Source organism: Hippocampus guttulatus, chromosome 1 (assembly GCF_054856545.1).
Source record: "Hippocampus guttulatus isolate MCC_2025c chromosome 1, RoL_Hgut_1.0, whole genome shotgun sequence".
NCBI lineage: Eukaryota > Metazoa > Chordata > Actinopteri > Syngnathiformes > Syngnathidae > Hippocampus > Hippocampus guttulatus.
The window spans coordinates 36,355,552-36,369,908 of record NC_141261.1 but is presented as its reverse complement, the minus strand read 5'-3'; the positions used below and the strand labels follow the sequence as shown (position 1 = coordinate 36,369,908).

The 14,357-nt window shown below is 44.3% G+C and overlaps 1 protein-coding gene across 2 annotated transcripts in view; it reads right to left on the bottom strand.

The window, feature by feature from the left end:
* Window positions 1-523: 523 nt before the first annotated feature.
* pard3ba (par-3 family cell polarity regulator beta a) overlaps window positions 524-14,357 on the bottom strand; it is a 141,578-nt gene continuing 127,744 nt past the window's right edge. For both annotated transcript variants that reach the window (XM_086128539.1, XM_086128549.1), the window contains 2 exons: window positions 9,876-9,952; window positions 524-1,424 (listed from right to left, as the gene is read on the bottom strand). In XM_086128539.1, the coding sequence (XP_085984665.1) occupies window positions 1,067-1,424; window positions 9,876-9,952 (435 nt within the window). In that variant the 3' untranslated portion in view covers window positions 524-1,066. The remainder of the gene's footprint in view (window positions 1,425-9,875; window positions 9,953-14,357) is intronic.

Here is a 14,357-nt window from a genome sequence, read left to right as displayed (position 1 = left end):
GCTATTTCACCTGGTTTACACAACACATCCCCGAGTGCAATTATACTACCTGACAGAAGCGACGGCACGAGTTGATTTTGTGAAAATAAATTGGAAGAAGGTGATTGATTGTCTATATGCTGCTGATGCTGGTTTAAGAGGTGCAGACAGAAGCGTCGAACGACCATAGGCCTGCCCTCCATTGGCTTTGACGCTAATTAAGGACTGATTAAAAAAAAGTCTCTCTCTCTCTCTACAGTAATTATCCCCCTTTCAGGACTAATTTTGCCAATCAGTGCCATCTTCAGTTGGGGGAGCAAATTGGGCCATAATCATCATCCTGGAGGAGATCTAATTGCCGCCGATGATTTGGTCCTTATCAGAACACTGGCTACTTCTATCAGTCATCTCACAGAGCTCATTTATGGCCAATGATGTGCAGGGAAATTAGGCTGAATATTATAAAGTGACGACTAATGATGTTGTAGTAGTTAAAATGAATATGTGAAATATGCATGGGTGGGAATAAAGGGACCGCAGCAAATGAATTTCCACATTTATTAATGCAAAATGTTTGTATAAAAATGAACGTGTTAAACTAACTGACGGAGGCACAGGGGATAAAGTTATTTACAGTCGACACTTGAGCAACCGTTTTACATTTCATCGGAAACACCTCAAAATTTCACGACAAAGTAGTCATTTCATTTGCAATACGTGCAGAAGAAATCATTTCCTTTTCCTGTATTGTGATTCTGACATCCTGCGAGTCGAGGTGAGCTTGTGCTCTTCCTCCTGCCCAGTGAAGCCCGTTTTGTCGGGAACAAAAAAAAATTGATATTCGATGCAAAAATGCTGCACAAAGTTTGCTCTATACGTCATTCATTTAAATACCCGAGATTTTACAATTTTACAAGATTTTAAATACAACTACATGCTTGTAAGTGTACAGCGCAGTCTGTTTGGTTTCTCCAGGTAATAATTCACAGACTGAAAAAACAACACACACACACACACACACACACACACACACACACACACACACACACACACACACACACACACACACACACACACACACTTTCATTTAAACAGCACCTATCATAGGGTTCTTCCGTCTTGGATCAGGCTGCCTGTCTTCGCGGTAGCCATAGCGGTCCGGGCTGGCGTAACGACCTGGGCTGCCCTGCCGGTAGCCATCCCCCCCGTTACCTACAGCCTCATAGTAGTGGCGTTCTTTGCGGCCGGTAGCGGGGGACGGAAGAGCGTCCTGACCCGTTACCGCACGGTACTGCTGTCCGGCATGGGGAGATGATGTGTAGTGACGTTGGTTGGAGGACGCCGGCTGATGGACGGACGGGCTTTTGTCACGGTGGCGATCTTGGTAGTGAACGGGCTTTCTGTGCGCAGATCTGGAGTGGCTCGGGTAATCATATGGGTCCCTCCTGAAAGGGACAGATGAAAACGCCATTAGCTGAGGTGACCATATAGCACTGTACTAGATTCTACTGTTGAGTCCGTGTGTCACCTGGTTGCCTCATACCAGCCTTAAAAGATTAGCGTTACAGTCGATAAAAGAAGTTAAATAGGATTGGATACTCACAAAGTCCCCACAAGAGGGACATAGAGAAGGTAAGGGACTGCAAATACGGCACAGCATGTGCCGAGTCCCGCAAAGCTTGCTGGGGTTTGGCTAATGCTAACTGCCCTGCCGCTGAAGCCTCCCCTTGTTCTGCCGTCATACCAAAGCGTCTCCGCTGGCCAGTGCCGATTCTGGCTCAGCACCTGTTGACTAGCCAATTAGAATGCCTCACTCACCACAGACTAGACAGAGACTTAGGGCGAGTTCCGCCTTGCCATGAGGATATTTCCGGACTGCGGTGACCACCCAAACAGAGCGGTGCACACAGGTGGTCCTAAGAATGAACAGCACCGCTTTGTCTGTCAGCAGAGGCGGAGTCACAGACAACAAATGTGCCGCTGCAGCTCAATTCAAGTGTGTTCAGATCCGTTTCCACAAGGACGTGGATTCAGCAGAATTTAGACGGGTTCGATTGGCAAAAGCTATGAAGTGGACCCAAATATGACTTACTCCTTTTTGAAAGCCCATTTGAACACCAACACAGCATTTCTCTACTCCTGAATCAAAAACATAAAAACAGCACATTTTGCTCGCTAAGGACCAAAACATCAAATTCATACGGGTAAACAGACATGTAAACTGTGCCTCTTGCTCCCCGAATTAAAAACAGGAAATGTGAGCATGAAGACCATCAACATGTAACTTCATGTGACAAAGCGGGTCAAAAAAGCTCGAGGACTGATGTCAAACAAGGCATCTTTGAAATCCAACCTGCAAATCTCTTTCTGGAATGACAATATTTCATGAGGACTTTCATTAGTGAGCAAAGGTATTGCGTTGAAGCACTCCAGGAGCATTTGCTGCCCCTACTGCCTCACCCAAAAAGTCATTGCAGAGTAACCCTGGCCGAAAATTAAAACCTAGTATGTGAAAGAGCTGAATGTTTGCAACTAAATGACCACAGTTAAACTTCTGTCCTGCTAATTCACACGTTTGTTTTTTTCTTCCAAATGTCTTGTGGGTCATCAAGATGTTTCTTGGCAGATGTAAGACGAGCCTTTTTGTTCTTTTTTTTTTTTGTGTGTGTCAGCAGTGGTTTTCGCCTTGGAACTCTCCCATGAATGGCATTTCAGAATGATGACCACCGACCTTTCCTGAGGGCAGGAGACTGCAGATCCTGGGATGTCATTTCAAGTTCTTTTTCGACCACGCGTACAATTTAAGTGATTTCTTGATTCAACAAACCTGCCACTCATCACACTTGGGTGTGACCTGGGAAACTGAACACATTTTACCAAAAATTGCGGTTAATCACAGTCCATTCCAAATTTCACAAGGGTTAGGAATACAACTATTCTTTCTCACACCTGAGCAGATTTTCCCCCCCTTTAAAACAATTTCAGAAACTACAGCTTGTATATGCAAAGGGTGTTATTGCTGTCTGTGAGATATTAAAATTGGCTTGATGATTCAAATCACTTGTGTGATTCATATGCAAAAAGAAAAAGACCCTGAAATCAGGAAGGGGTCACCACATCCAATCTTTCTGCAGCAACATCTCTTTCCTGTGGTTGAGAGGAAAGGAATTTCGTCTGTGCTGTATGTTGCACTCAGAGCATATTTGACAATAAAGTTGACTTGAACTTGAACATCGTCCTTTTGGAATAAACAATGTTAATGTAGCTTCGAACTCAGAACCTCAGAACAGTGAGACAGATGCGCTAACCATGAGGCCACTGTGCAGCCATTCGAGGTCCCCTTTGGTTTGCTTTCAAGGGACTATTTAGGCTCCCAGCTGTGAATCGAGTCCCTTGACAGATAAAGAAAGCCCAATTTTGCTTTTATTCGCCGGGAATTTATTTAATCGACAAGTAGGATATGCAAACGTATTGCGTTAAAAAAAGCAACGCGTTTGCCTTCAACCATATGAGCGTGTGTGTGTGTGTGTGTGTGTGTGTGTGTGTGTGTGTATATGACTAAGCAGGTGGGGGATAAAAAGGGTCCAATGGGCCTCAGTGACCCTCGGTGAGCCCGGATTCCCCGGGGGTCATTCAGATGGCTTCAGCCTTGCTGCAAGATTAATGGAGGCAAATTAATAAAAGCGTGTCAAATGCAGAACTATTTTTATGTTGATGTTGTGGACCTCGGTGAACTGCTGCGTGTGTGACAACAAATGGACTGGAGGAGCCATGTTCCGGTCAAACTGTCAGTCAGGTTCTATGTTCATGGCGACAGCTATCCTTCCACTTTGGTCTGTGCTGATCCTATTCTGGGCTTCGTCGTAAATAACAGGACAAACATCAAGAGACAGGCAAGCATTCACGTTCACATTCATACCTTTGCAAAGTTTTCAATGAACCTGACATGGGTGTTTTTTCATGTGGGAGGAAGTACAGTGAAACCTCAACTTCTGAATGAGGATTTTTAGCCACATTTTTAAATTACGCACAAAATGTACATAGAAAATCAGCCTCGACTTGCATACGTCTTTCGTTATGTGAACCATCTCAGCATCCACAAACGGATATGCTTCTGGCGCTATTTAAATGTCAAATGGCTCTTTGCATAATCCATTGCGATAGTTGTGTAGTTTTTTTTTGTCTTTGTTTTTTGTTTTTTTGTTTTAACTCATAAAGTAAAATGCTCGATCACATCAGGGTTTGTACAAGGTCGCAAAAGCTTGCAAATGAGTCACCTAACGTTTGCCAGATGTTCGCCCGTACTTTTCCTGTCGCAAGGGAAATTTCCTTGTGACAAGAAAAAACACTTCAAATATTGGCAAACATCTGGCAAACGTTTGGTGACTAATTTGGGAACATTTACGACATTGAACAAACCCTCAGGAGAACGCAACCTTCGCAAACACTCGCAAATGCAGCTCAGTGGGATAGGGGCTGGACGCAAAAAAGACACGATTCCCCGTATTTTGCGTCCCACCTTCCCTCCAAAAAATAACCACAAAAAGTATCTAAATAAGACTGTTATGCTATTTTGGAAGGAGACTCTTTTTCACTGGAGGAGGAGTTGTCCTCCCCTCCTCACTTCAAGTTAAAGAACAATAAAGACTTGTTTGTTTAGGGTGTTATTTTTTTCATAGTATATTTGCACTTATTTTTATTATATGCTGTATTTATTTTTAAAGGCACACCAATTATCACAAAAACAACATGGAGTCTGGAACCGATTGATTCCAATTCCATACATTTCAATGAGAAAATGTACCTCGATTTACAAACATGTCACGCTACAAACGGGGCCACGGAACCAATTTAGCTATTAAGTTGAGGTACCACTGCCTGTTTGTGGGTTTGCGCACACGTAAGTGTGTGAATACAAGATTTAGTGGTGTCTGTATGACAAGAGTGGCGCTGCCCTGCGCTTGCTCTCCTGAGGTTAGTAGCGTCAAATATTTTGTAAGAACTAAAGCGTGCAAAAAAACATTTGCCTCTGTCAGAATCAAGCATACAAGCGCACTCACTAAGGTGACTGCCAATACACAGATCCATGTTACTCAACTAAATGAGATTTGCATTTCATGAATCAACGTACTAATTGCACGGATGAGGAAAACATGTAGATGCTCATGTGTCTGCCAGCGACCAATAAAATAGGTTACATGTCCACTCATACAATGGCCCTGCCATTACCGAGATATGTCCTATATCGCACATTTTGTGGGAAGCAATGTGTTTATTTTTACAATCGACAGATTTAACACCACAAATGGAGCAAAGTGCATGGGAGAAGTTCTCCAGACTCCACAAACATCACAAACCTTGCAAACACCCAATTGAAGTTAGGCGCAATGACACGAGTGCCACGACACCAAAAAAGTGTAGCGCCACAGAAGCCACCGCAACAGCCTACCTATTCAAAATAGGCTTTGATTGTGTGGGTAGCTGCACAGGTTCCCCAGGATGCAGCTACCCACGTTTGTGCGTCTCGCTATGATATGTCAAACAATGCATCGTATCGCGGCCGGGCTGGTCTCGTCAAGTATGTGGGCACTCCTTCCCTCGAACACTATTAGCGAGAGTCGATTCTGCAATGGAGGGGCGGCGGACGCGGGGGAAAGGGTAGTCAGAGGTCAAACTTTGGACGAAGGAAAGTGATTATGGAACGGAGCCATGCTGAAAGCAGACATTTCTGTAACATTACAGTTAATGACAGAAACAGATGGATTTCTCTGTCCGTGAATGCAGAAAGGCTCAGTTGCTGTAGCGGCTCGTGTCGAGTTTCCTCGAGGCTTGAAAGTTCATTCAAAGTTCGCCACATGCCTACACTGTTCAATTCTCTTCTATTCAGGGCAAAGATGAATTTTGGCTTTCCACACACTCAGCTTCCTGAATACCGCGCGGTCATGTAAAAGGCAGCCTGTGTATAACTTATTGAGCTCACAGGGAGAACTAAGACCTCAAAACGGTTACCGGGTACCTTTTGATTTATTTATGATGCCATGATTCCATTTTCCCATCCTCAGGAAAAGACTTGTGGCGAAGGGATGCAGGAATACAGACTTAAACAGAGGAGACAAACAAATGCGGGCGGGAGGATTTACAATATCACCGTATTATTGTAAACAGGTAGCACTACTGGCGTCTCAGCCATGCCTGTGACAAAGCCTGCAAAAGCCCTTTCATTTCCGAGCGCTGACTCCGTGAGCTCAAATGCGTTTAGCTTGACAAACACAGCAGCCTCTGCGCACACTCAAAACAGGCCAGCCGATAAGAAAGGGGTCACGGCCACGGCATGGGAACTCAAAAGCCCACAATCCCTGCATATTGTTTCATTATGAACTATAAAAGGTTGTTTCACGGTCTGAAATGCAGCATGCAAAAGGAGCCGCTGTGGAACCCCCCATCCCCCAAAACAAACAAACAAACAAACAATACCTCCCCAGTACTTTTTATGCTTATTAAATGACTTGCATTGAGCTCCCTGCATGAGTTCAAAACGAGTGCCTCAGCAGCTGGATGGCTAAAGCTGATGATTATTTCCAAAGTAGTGAAATCTCAAACATGGATGGCAAGCAAGTAACAAATATCAATTTGACCACGATTGGGGGAAAAAAAAACTGGGAGCCAACGCCAACCACTTGCCAAAATATGACACAGGTGTCCTCTCTTCTTCCACGTTGGTCTTCAACCATGCCACAGGATTCACTTACTGAGAAACCCAAGAGGCTAAAAATGCACATGCATGTTAACGTCCATGGAAGGTCCACTGAAAGTACTTCAGGCACGCTGTGGACAGTCAAGAGGACTGTTGTAGCATCACATGCTATCCGTATTTCATGTTGATCATGAATTTGATCGAGGAGCTCCCAGCAGTCCTGACAGCATCATACTGAGATGCACATGGAAACTTCCAAAATGTCGGCAGCTGACATCAGAAATGGCAATTTGGTGAAAAAGGCATACTAGTAAGAGTGAAGAATTGTGGAACAAAGGAATACACGGGAATGCAAACAAAACAATGAAGTGAAACCTGAAAAAAAAATATATATATATATATATATATATATATATATATATATATACTGTATATATATATATATATATATATATATAAAACACACACACACACACACACACGTATACCTTTCCAAACGTTCCCATTCTTCAGAAGCATGAAACGACAACGCGCCACCATCGAGCCCCTAATCCAATCACGTTCAGGGAATGGTTCACGGGAGGGGCTGCGATTGGATAACCTGGGGCAGGGTCACTGTGCCACTGACCTGCTGCTTTGAATTGGTAATAATATTAATGTCATCCATATGTCAGCGTGCACACGTGGCCTGCGGCGTCCGGCTGGGTTGTACCCCTCAGCTAATGGAGAGGCAGACCAGCAGCTCAGTCGCACTATCATCCTGCCTGGGGCGAGGCCTCCATGCCGCTTAAAATCTTGTTCACTACACTGGCAAAGCATAAACTCCTCTTCTTTTGAGTCCATCCAAGTGTAAACAAGCGAGTTTGATTGAGCAATGCCACAATGCCGATGACGTCAGACACCGGAGTAACACGAAGGGGAAAGACACAAAACTAGTACATTGTGGTCTTGAAATGAGGCATCACCCCACCCACATGTGCTTTCATTCGCAGGGACAAAGTTGCAGCTGCAGATTGACACTCACTGTACTTTGCCTCAATTTGATCCCATCCTAAGTACCACCCTCTCTTCGTGCAATCCCATCTGTGAGGCGCTTCACTTGTAAATTATCCAAATACACGCACGCACGCCCATGCACCCCCCTCCCTCCCTCTCTCCCCTCCTTCCAGCTGCGGCACCGGACCAGCTCGACACAAAGGCAGCCCAAATGTATGCTAATGAGAGACAGGCCAATGGCGGAGGCGCACTCATTTTGAGAGGAAATGGCTTTCAATAATAGCGGCACCCGAGGGCATTTTGCAACAAGTTCAACTTCACCTATCAGAAACGCACGCATTCTATTCATTGCTGTATTTTCTTGGTTGCTTGCTCCTCCTCCTCCTCTTTTCTCATCTTGATGAAGAAACAAAATGAAACAACACTTGGAGAACATACGCTGCCTGTCCCCCTTGCTGTAATGTGAAGCGCCACGCGTCGACAGAGTTCTGATTCTCTCTCGCCTTTCGAGGCAAATTCAAACTGTACACACTGGTGACAAGCAGCAGGTGTGAGGCCAAAAATAATTCAAAACAGCTCACACTCATTGAATACGGGTTCATTTTTTTCGATTCAAAATACAGTCCATCAATGCGCATCTTAAACATGAAAACAATCACTATTAATAAGTAACTCTGCAATGGTGGTTTGTTTTTTTAGCCCTTATCTAGGTGAGCTGCAGCCTATCTTACGTGATTATGGGCAAGAGCAGTGGTGCCCAACCAGTGTGCCAGGGCACATCAGTGTCCCGCGAAAGCTCTAACGGTGCGCTGCGGGAACTTCAAATTTCACTTAATTGGTGAGAAAATGATTAAAAATTATGTATCTTTATGCCAGCCACTTATAGTGAAAGAAAGAACAAATCAATGATCTATTAGATGGCAAAAAGTATGAAATTTACATTTGTATCCTTTTTGTCAAGTCAAGTCAAGTCAACAGTATTTATAGAGCACTTTCAAACAGCTATCGCTGCATACAAAGTGCTGTACATGGAGCAATTTAACATGCACAATAAACAGTAAGACAAATCGGTAATAAAGGCGGTAGAAAGCACCAAACAGTAAAACCAAGAACAAATCTAAGTCATGCTGAGTCGAATGCCAAAGAATACAAGTGAGTTTTGAGGAGGGTTTTTGTAACAATTTAGTTTGGTAGTGTGTCGTGCGAGTTCAAAAATGCGCCTGGGCTCAATAGGTTGGGAATCACTGGGCTTCGAGGCAGGCTACATCCTGGACTGCTCACCCATTCATCACAGTGCAGAGATTTAAAAAAAAGAAGCATTGATCAAAATATTCACACCTACAGACAATTTTGAGTTGTCACTTAACACACACACATTTTTGTAATGACGGAGGAAGCCGGAGGACTCGGAGGCACGGGCAAAACATCCAAACCACACAGAGCCAAGATTTGAAGCTGGACTAAAGCAGCTCAAGGAAAGGGTCACCATATGAAGCCCCGTCTTCAAATATATCATATTTTGCAATCCACATCAAAACATTTGACCATCTTGATTAACTTTTATATCAACCCACATAGTCTAATGAAAAAAAAAAACTCTTGTTGGTTCTGAACTATCCAATGTCACCAGGTCTCAGTTTGAATTCTTCCTCATTCTTCTGCTCCGTGATGTGCCCTCTTGGTTCACTCCCTGCTTTCGCTTATATCAGGCGGCCCAATAAGCCGTGAAATGACTTTTCTCTCTCCTCATCTCCCTACTGGTGTCCTCTCTACATTCACCTTGCATCCTCGCGCCCCACTGCTGCGTGGCACTAATGTGAAACCTTCAACAGAGAACTGATGAGCCACACGCGTTTACGTTCCTAATTTGACAGGAGAGCAGCTAAACAAACACAAGGAGTGAACACAGCGGCAGTAAAGCCACATGAGAGGCTGCGCGTGCTGAGCGTCCTCAGGCTGGTTGTTCGCATAAGCTTCCTGCCGGTGCCGTATTCTCCGGAGACCTGATCAGTCCTATTCCTGGGATGGGTAGACACTCCCAAGGCAAACACTCCAGATTTAATTATGAGCTCCAAAGAGGATTAGCCCGGGCCGTATATGTCGGTGTGTAAGTGTGCGTGTGTATGGGAGGTGTTTGGGGGGGCACAAAGATCGGCATAATCCTGTCCCTGTCCCCCTGCATTGAGGAAGAAAGAGTAGCTCTTACCTAGCGTGTGTCGGGTGCGGCCCGTCCAATTCCTCGTACAGGTGCAAATGTCGGGATTCGTCACTTCTGGGTGCCACCTGCAAGGGAACGCAACAGAACGGTGATTCTCGAAGGCCACGTCCGGTCGTCCTCCCACTTTATGGCGTTAATAAGATAAACTCCATACAAAACTGTGATAGGCCCCAGTTCAGATGAGAAATAACCCCCAAAACTAAATAAATAAATAATGAAGCCGTCGTATACTGAGTCTTAACTGAAAGAGTGACTTCGAGTCCCTGATTCGCTCCAAGACGCAATGAAGAATGCGGGTTCTAAAATACATCCCATGTTGCCATCTGAACTCATGACAATAAGCGCATCATCAAATTACAGTCAAACTCCTCTACAAAGAAATCATGTTTGCAGCAAGACATTTTTCACAATAGGGGGTTTTCACTGTAGCAAATTTGATCTCAGATGTAAACACACACAAAAACTAACAATAACAAATACTTCCTGGACTACTGCGGATGTGTAAACCAGTGTGGTGGTCGCTTTTGGATTAGACTTTTGCGGAAGGCTTGTTTTCCTTGTAGTGAATCTCGTTGCGAGGCAAGAGCAGAGAAAATGATTTCCTATAACGGAACAGGGGGACTTTTCGTCGTAGGGGGAGCAGAAAAGTGGGAATGGCTTTCATGCATGACATTTTTTTCGCACTAGGGGGTATTTTCACCCATGTAGGTTTCATTGTGGAGGAGTTTCACTGTAGCACAAGAATCTTGAATGAAAAAGTCCTTGCCCCAAAAATTGGTCACGCTACTTGATGCTTGACAAGAAAAACGTTCTTCATATTTACGTTTGATTCACATCAGACATACACTTCAGGACAGCTGTTCTAGAAGATAGTTTGTGACATACTGTAAATAATAAAAAGGTTCACGCAATTTCTTTTATTTTTTTTCCCCAAACCACCGACACATCCAAAAACACCTCACTCACTGTGGATCGTCCATATAGAAAATAATGAGGATCAAATGTGGGCGCCCCTGTTTCAAAAGGGAATTTAACAAAGCGGCTTTGCCAAAAAGATTTTGAATGTGTTTTGCATGCCGCCTTTTTAGTGGTATCAAACAACAAAGGAGTGAAGACTGGAATGCTCCACATGTGGTAACACAAACACATAAAACCGCAAGTCAGCACTGCACCCTCATGATGAACATGTGTATGGATGTTTTATGCCAAAAACACTGGCCATTAAAAAAAAACAAAAAAAAACAACGACGACTGTATGCAGAGCAGGGCGGAGGGGGCACACATCCTCCCCTGATTAAAGCCACTCAAGCGCGCATTGAGTAAAACTACAAATGCTACTTTGGTGCATATTTGCGTTTTCACGCCAACTTGTAAAAGACCAGAAAAACCTCTTCCTTGTCCTCTTGTTGGCGATAATTGCAAACATAGCTCGCTCTAACCCTGAGCTTTGTGCTCCCAGTTCAACAGAATGGAACCCCGAGGATAGGCCGCGAAGGGCTTCACGAGTGCAGTGGCAACAATGCTAATATCAGAATAAGAGACCTTCAAACGTAACCGCATTTTGGCGAGTCATTAAGCACCACCTTATGAGGAGGAGAGAGTCACAAGTGGTGAATTTGTACAGAGAAGAAGCATACACGTAACTGAACGCGATCGAGACAAAGGAGATGAAGACACATGAGGGATGCTCGAGGCGGGGAGGTGGAGGGGATTGGTGATGGGGGGGCTGCGGTGGCATGTACCATAAAATTGTGAATATAAATTGCAACTTTTCACCCAGCTTTAAAGCCTGCGTCTGATCGCGGTGGCATCCCATTCCCTCCTGAATAACCGCAAACCAATTAGTCGGTGACTCTTTGGTGCACACCTAGCGAATGAGACTGAACCACAAACAATGTCGCGCTTGTCAAGGAAACGGCCTGCTGTGGCCACTGTAACTGTGTTATGATAATATCAATAACAATAATGATAATATTGACAGCAATAACAAAGGGGAAACAGGCGAGAAATAATGGAGAGCGTGTGGCTATTTGAGAGGCTCTTGGCACTGCTAGCCCCATTCAGAGACTGCACTTGAGCATTTTGGCGACAAGCGACTTGCCACATGCTTTGCTTCTTAGCTCCAGGTTCATACGAAATATTATATATTATCGTCACAAAGAAGAGATATGCTGTATGGGCACGGCTGCAGCAAAACAAGTAGCCAGCGGCAACCTCTGATAAAAGCCAGCAGTTAAAAGCTGCCTTCTTTTATCTTTTCCAAAACTGTCTTCGCTGTTCATTCATCTTGCTATGAGCTGTAGGTTGAAATATTACCTGCTCATGTTTTTCGAGACATCACCCACACTGAAGTATCCGAATTAGTATTCAGATCACGCCAAGCATGTGACATGCTATTTTTGTTTCCAGTTTTGTTGCGGCGCTCACTATTGTGGCTTGTGTGCTACTTTGTGCTGTTCCCACCTGTTTATTTCCTACACTATGGTTGGCAGTTCAACTGTTCTCTCGTATGCCTGAGGTGCCTTAGAGTTGGCAGCCTGTTCCAACAGCTTTGCTCATTTTCTCATTCATGAGTACTTTTACACCTTTTTGTTTTTTTTTCTCATTTCACGTTCATTATGCAACATGTAAACCCACTGTGGACTGTTTTTTTTCTCCAGCATTTCTGGATATGATGTTCTTTGTCGAAGCGTATCTGCACTTGTTGTTTGTTGTGCGCCTTCACGGCAAGATATTTACAAGAGTGCCATTTGTATCGCATGGAGACTATCAGGGCTTTTGGACTTCGGTCACTTGTCATCCCTTGATGCTCCAACTGTGTCGAGCTATGTCTGTGAGGAGCGGCAACCATGAGGTGTCACAAAAGCAAGGAGCTACGACCAGATGGAGCAGGAGAACTTTACCAATCTTTCTGCACGTGTTACTCGCCAACAGACGAACTACCAGCTGTTAGAAGACGACAGCTGCTTGTTTACTTTCAAACTCAGCTTGCAGCAAATGTGAGTGATGTCATGCATGCCCACATGCTGTGTTTGCAAAATTACAATTTCAGTGTCCCGGCCATCAACGTCAATTATCCAGGCACCCCCGCACTGGTCATTGGAGACTCTCATCTACTAACAGCTACACACAACCTATGCGACAAAGGAAGAAAAGAAATGCCACAGTGAAAGGAATGTGTACAACTTTTAATGAGAACATATTTTAAGGAGCTATTCATGATTGTATTATTATTGGTATTTTGTTTTATGGAGAGCAATTTGTCACAAGTGTGGTTGTTGTTAAAGTGCCACATGGATTCAACCAAGTCCCCCAAAAGGCCGTTCAGTGTTTAGTTCAGCAGACAGCTAACAGATACAAATGAGACAACGTGTTCCAAGCTGTTTGTTTTAAATGTTCACGCCAAGTATTTTCAACACATCGGCACTGCCATTATCATTTGATTAACATATTTTATCGCTGACCAACAATAGAAATGTAGTTGGTGCACCTTACAGAAGCCATCGGCTCCCTTGACAGAATTTTAAGGTCAAGTTCCAGTGATGTCTAATCTCACGTCTGGTCTGCGTTTTCTGATCCAGACACAGGCTGTTTACCCAAAGGATGGTTTTACCTGTCAAAACTGTCACGCGCCGTTGCATGCAAGCATGCACCCTGCGCATGGTGCTCACATGCACATTGACAGACGTATACAAGAGCACCGACAAGCTAAACAAGCAAGTCAGACAGAAACACACAAGCCACACGGGGGTTGACAGAACAAACACAGCTCAATGAGCCCAAATCGCTGCACGTGAGGCAGACTTATTGCACTCTTCTGCAAGCGCGTCCAAACTCATTCTGAATGCTATTGTACATCAGCACATTCATTAGCACGTGCGGGTTACTACAGAGAGGACTAATGTCTCTCAACGGGAAACCTGGGGAGAGGCAGTCTCTCGCAGGCGTACTCGAATGGCTTTTTGCCATCTGTGTGCCTGTGTTCCAATATTAGGTCTCGCTTTCAAATTTAAAAGGCTCGTAGAAAGCAAATATGCCATCTTTGTGTGTCAGACAAGGCATATTTTGTCAAGCGAATGGGTCATTAGGCGCAGCGGGGTGCTGGGAGTCAGGTGGAGGACCTCAGTGTATGTACGTGCTGAAAAGGACAATGAGCATTCTCAGTGATATGCTGGAGAGGAAAAAAAGAGGTCAGAGGGGAGATGGTAGTGAGGAGGAGAGGGAAGTGTGTTCAGACAAACGGAGTCAAAATTCTTTTGTCTATTGATTATATTACCATAATGGCCTGGAGGCAGTGTCTAGATTCTACATTAGCCCGTTTAAATCACAGGCAAACACACCATGAATGCTTTTCAAACACAATTCCATTTATTCAAACTTGACAGCCAGTTTTTGTGGTGGTATCTGATTTTGCAGCGAAGGCTTGAGAGTGTTTGTGCGGGCAGCTAATGTTTTTTCATCAGGGTTCGT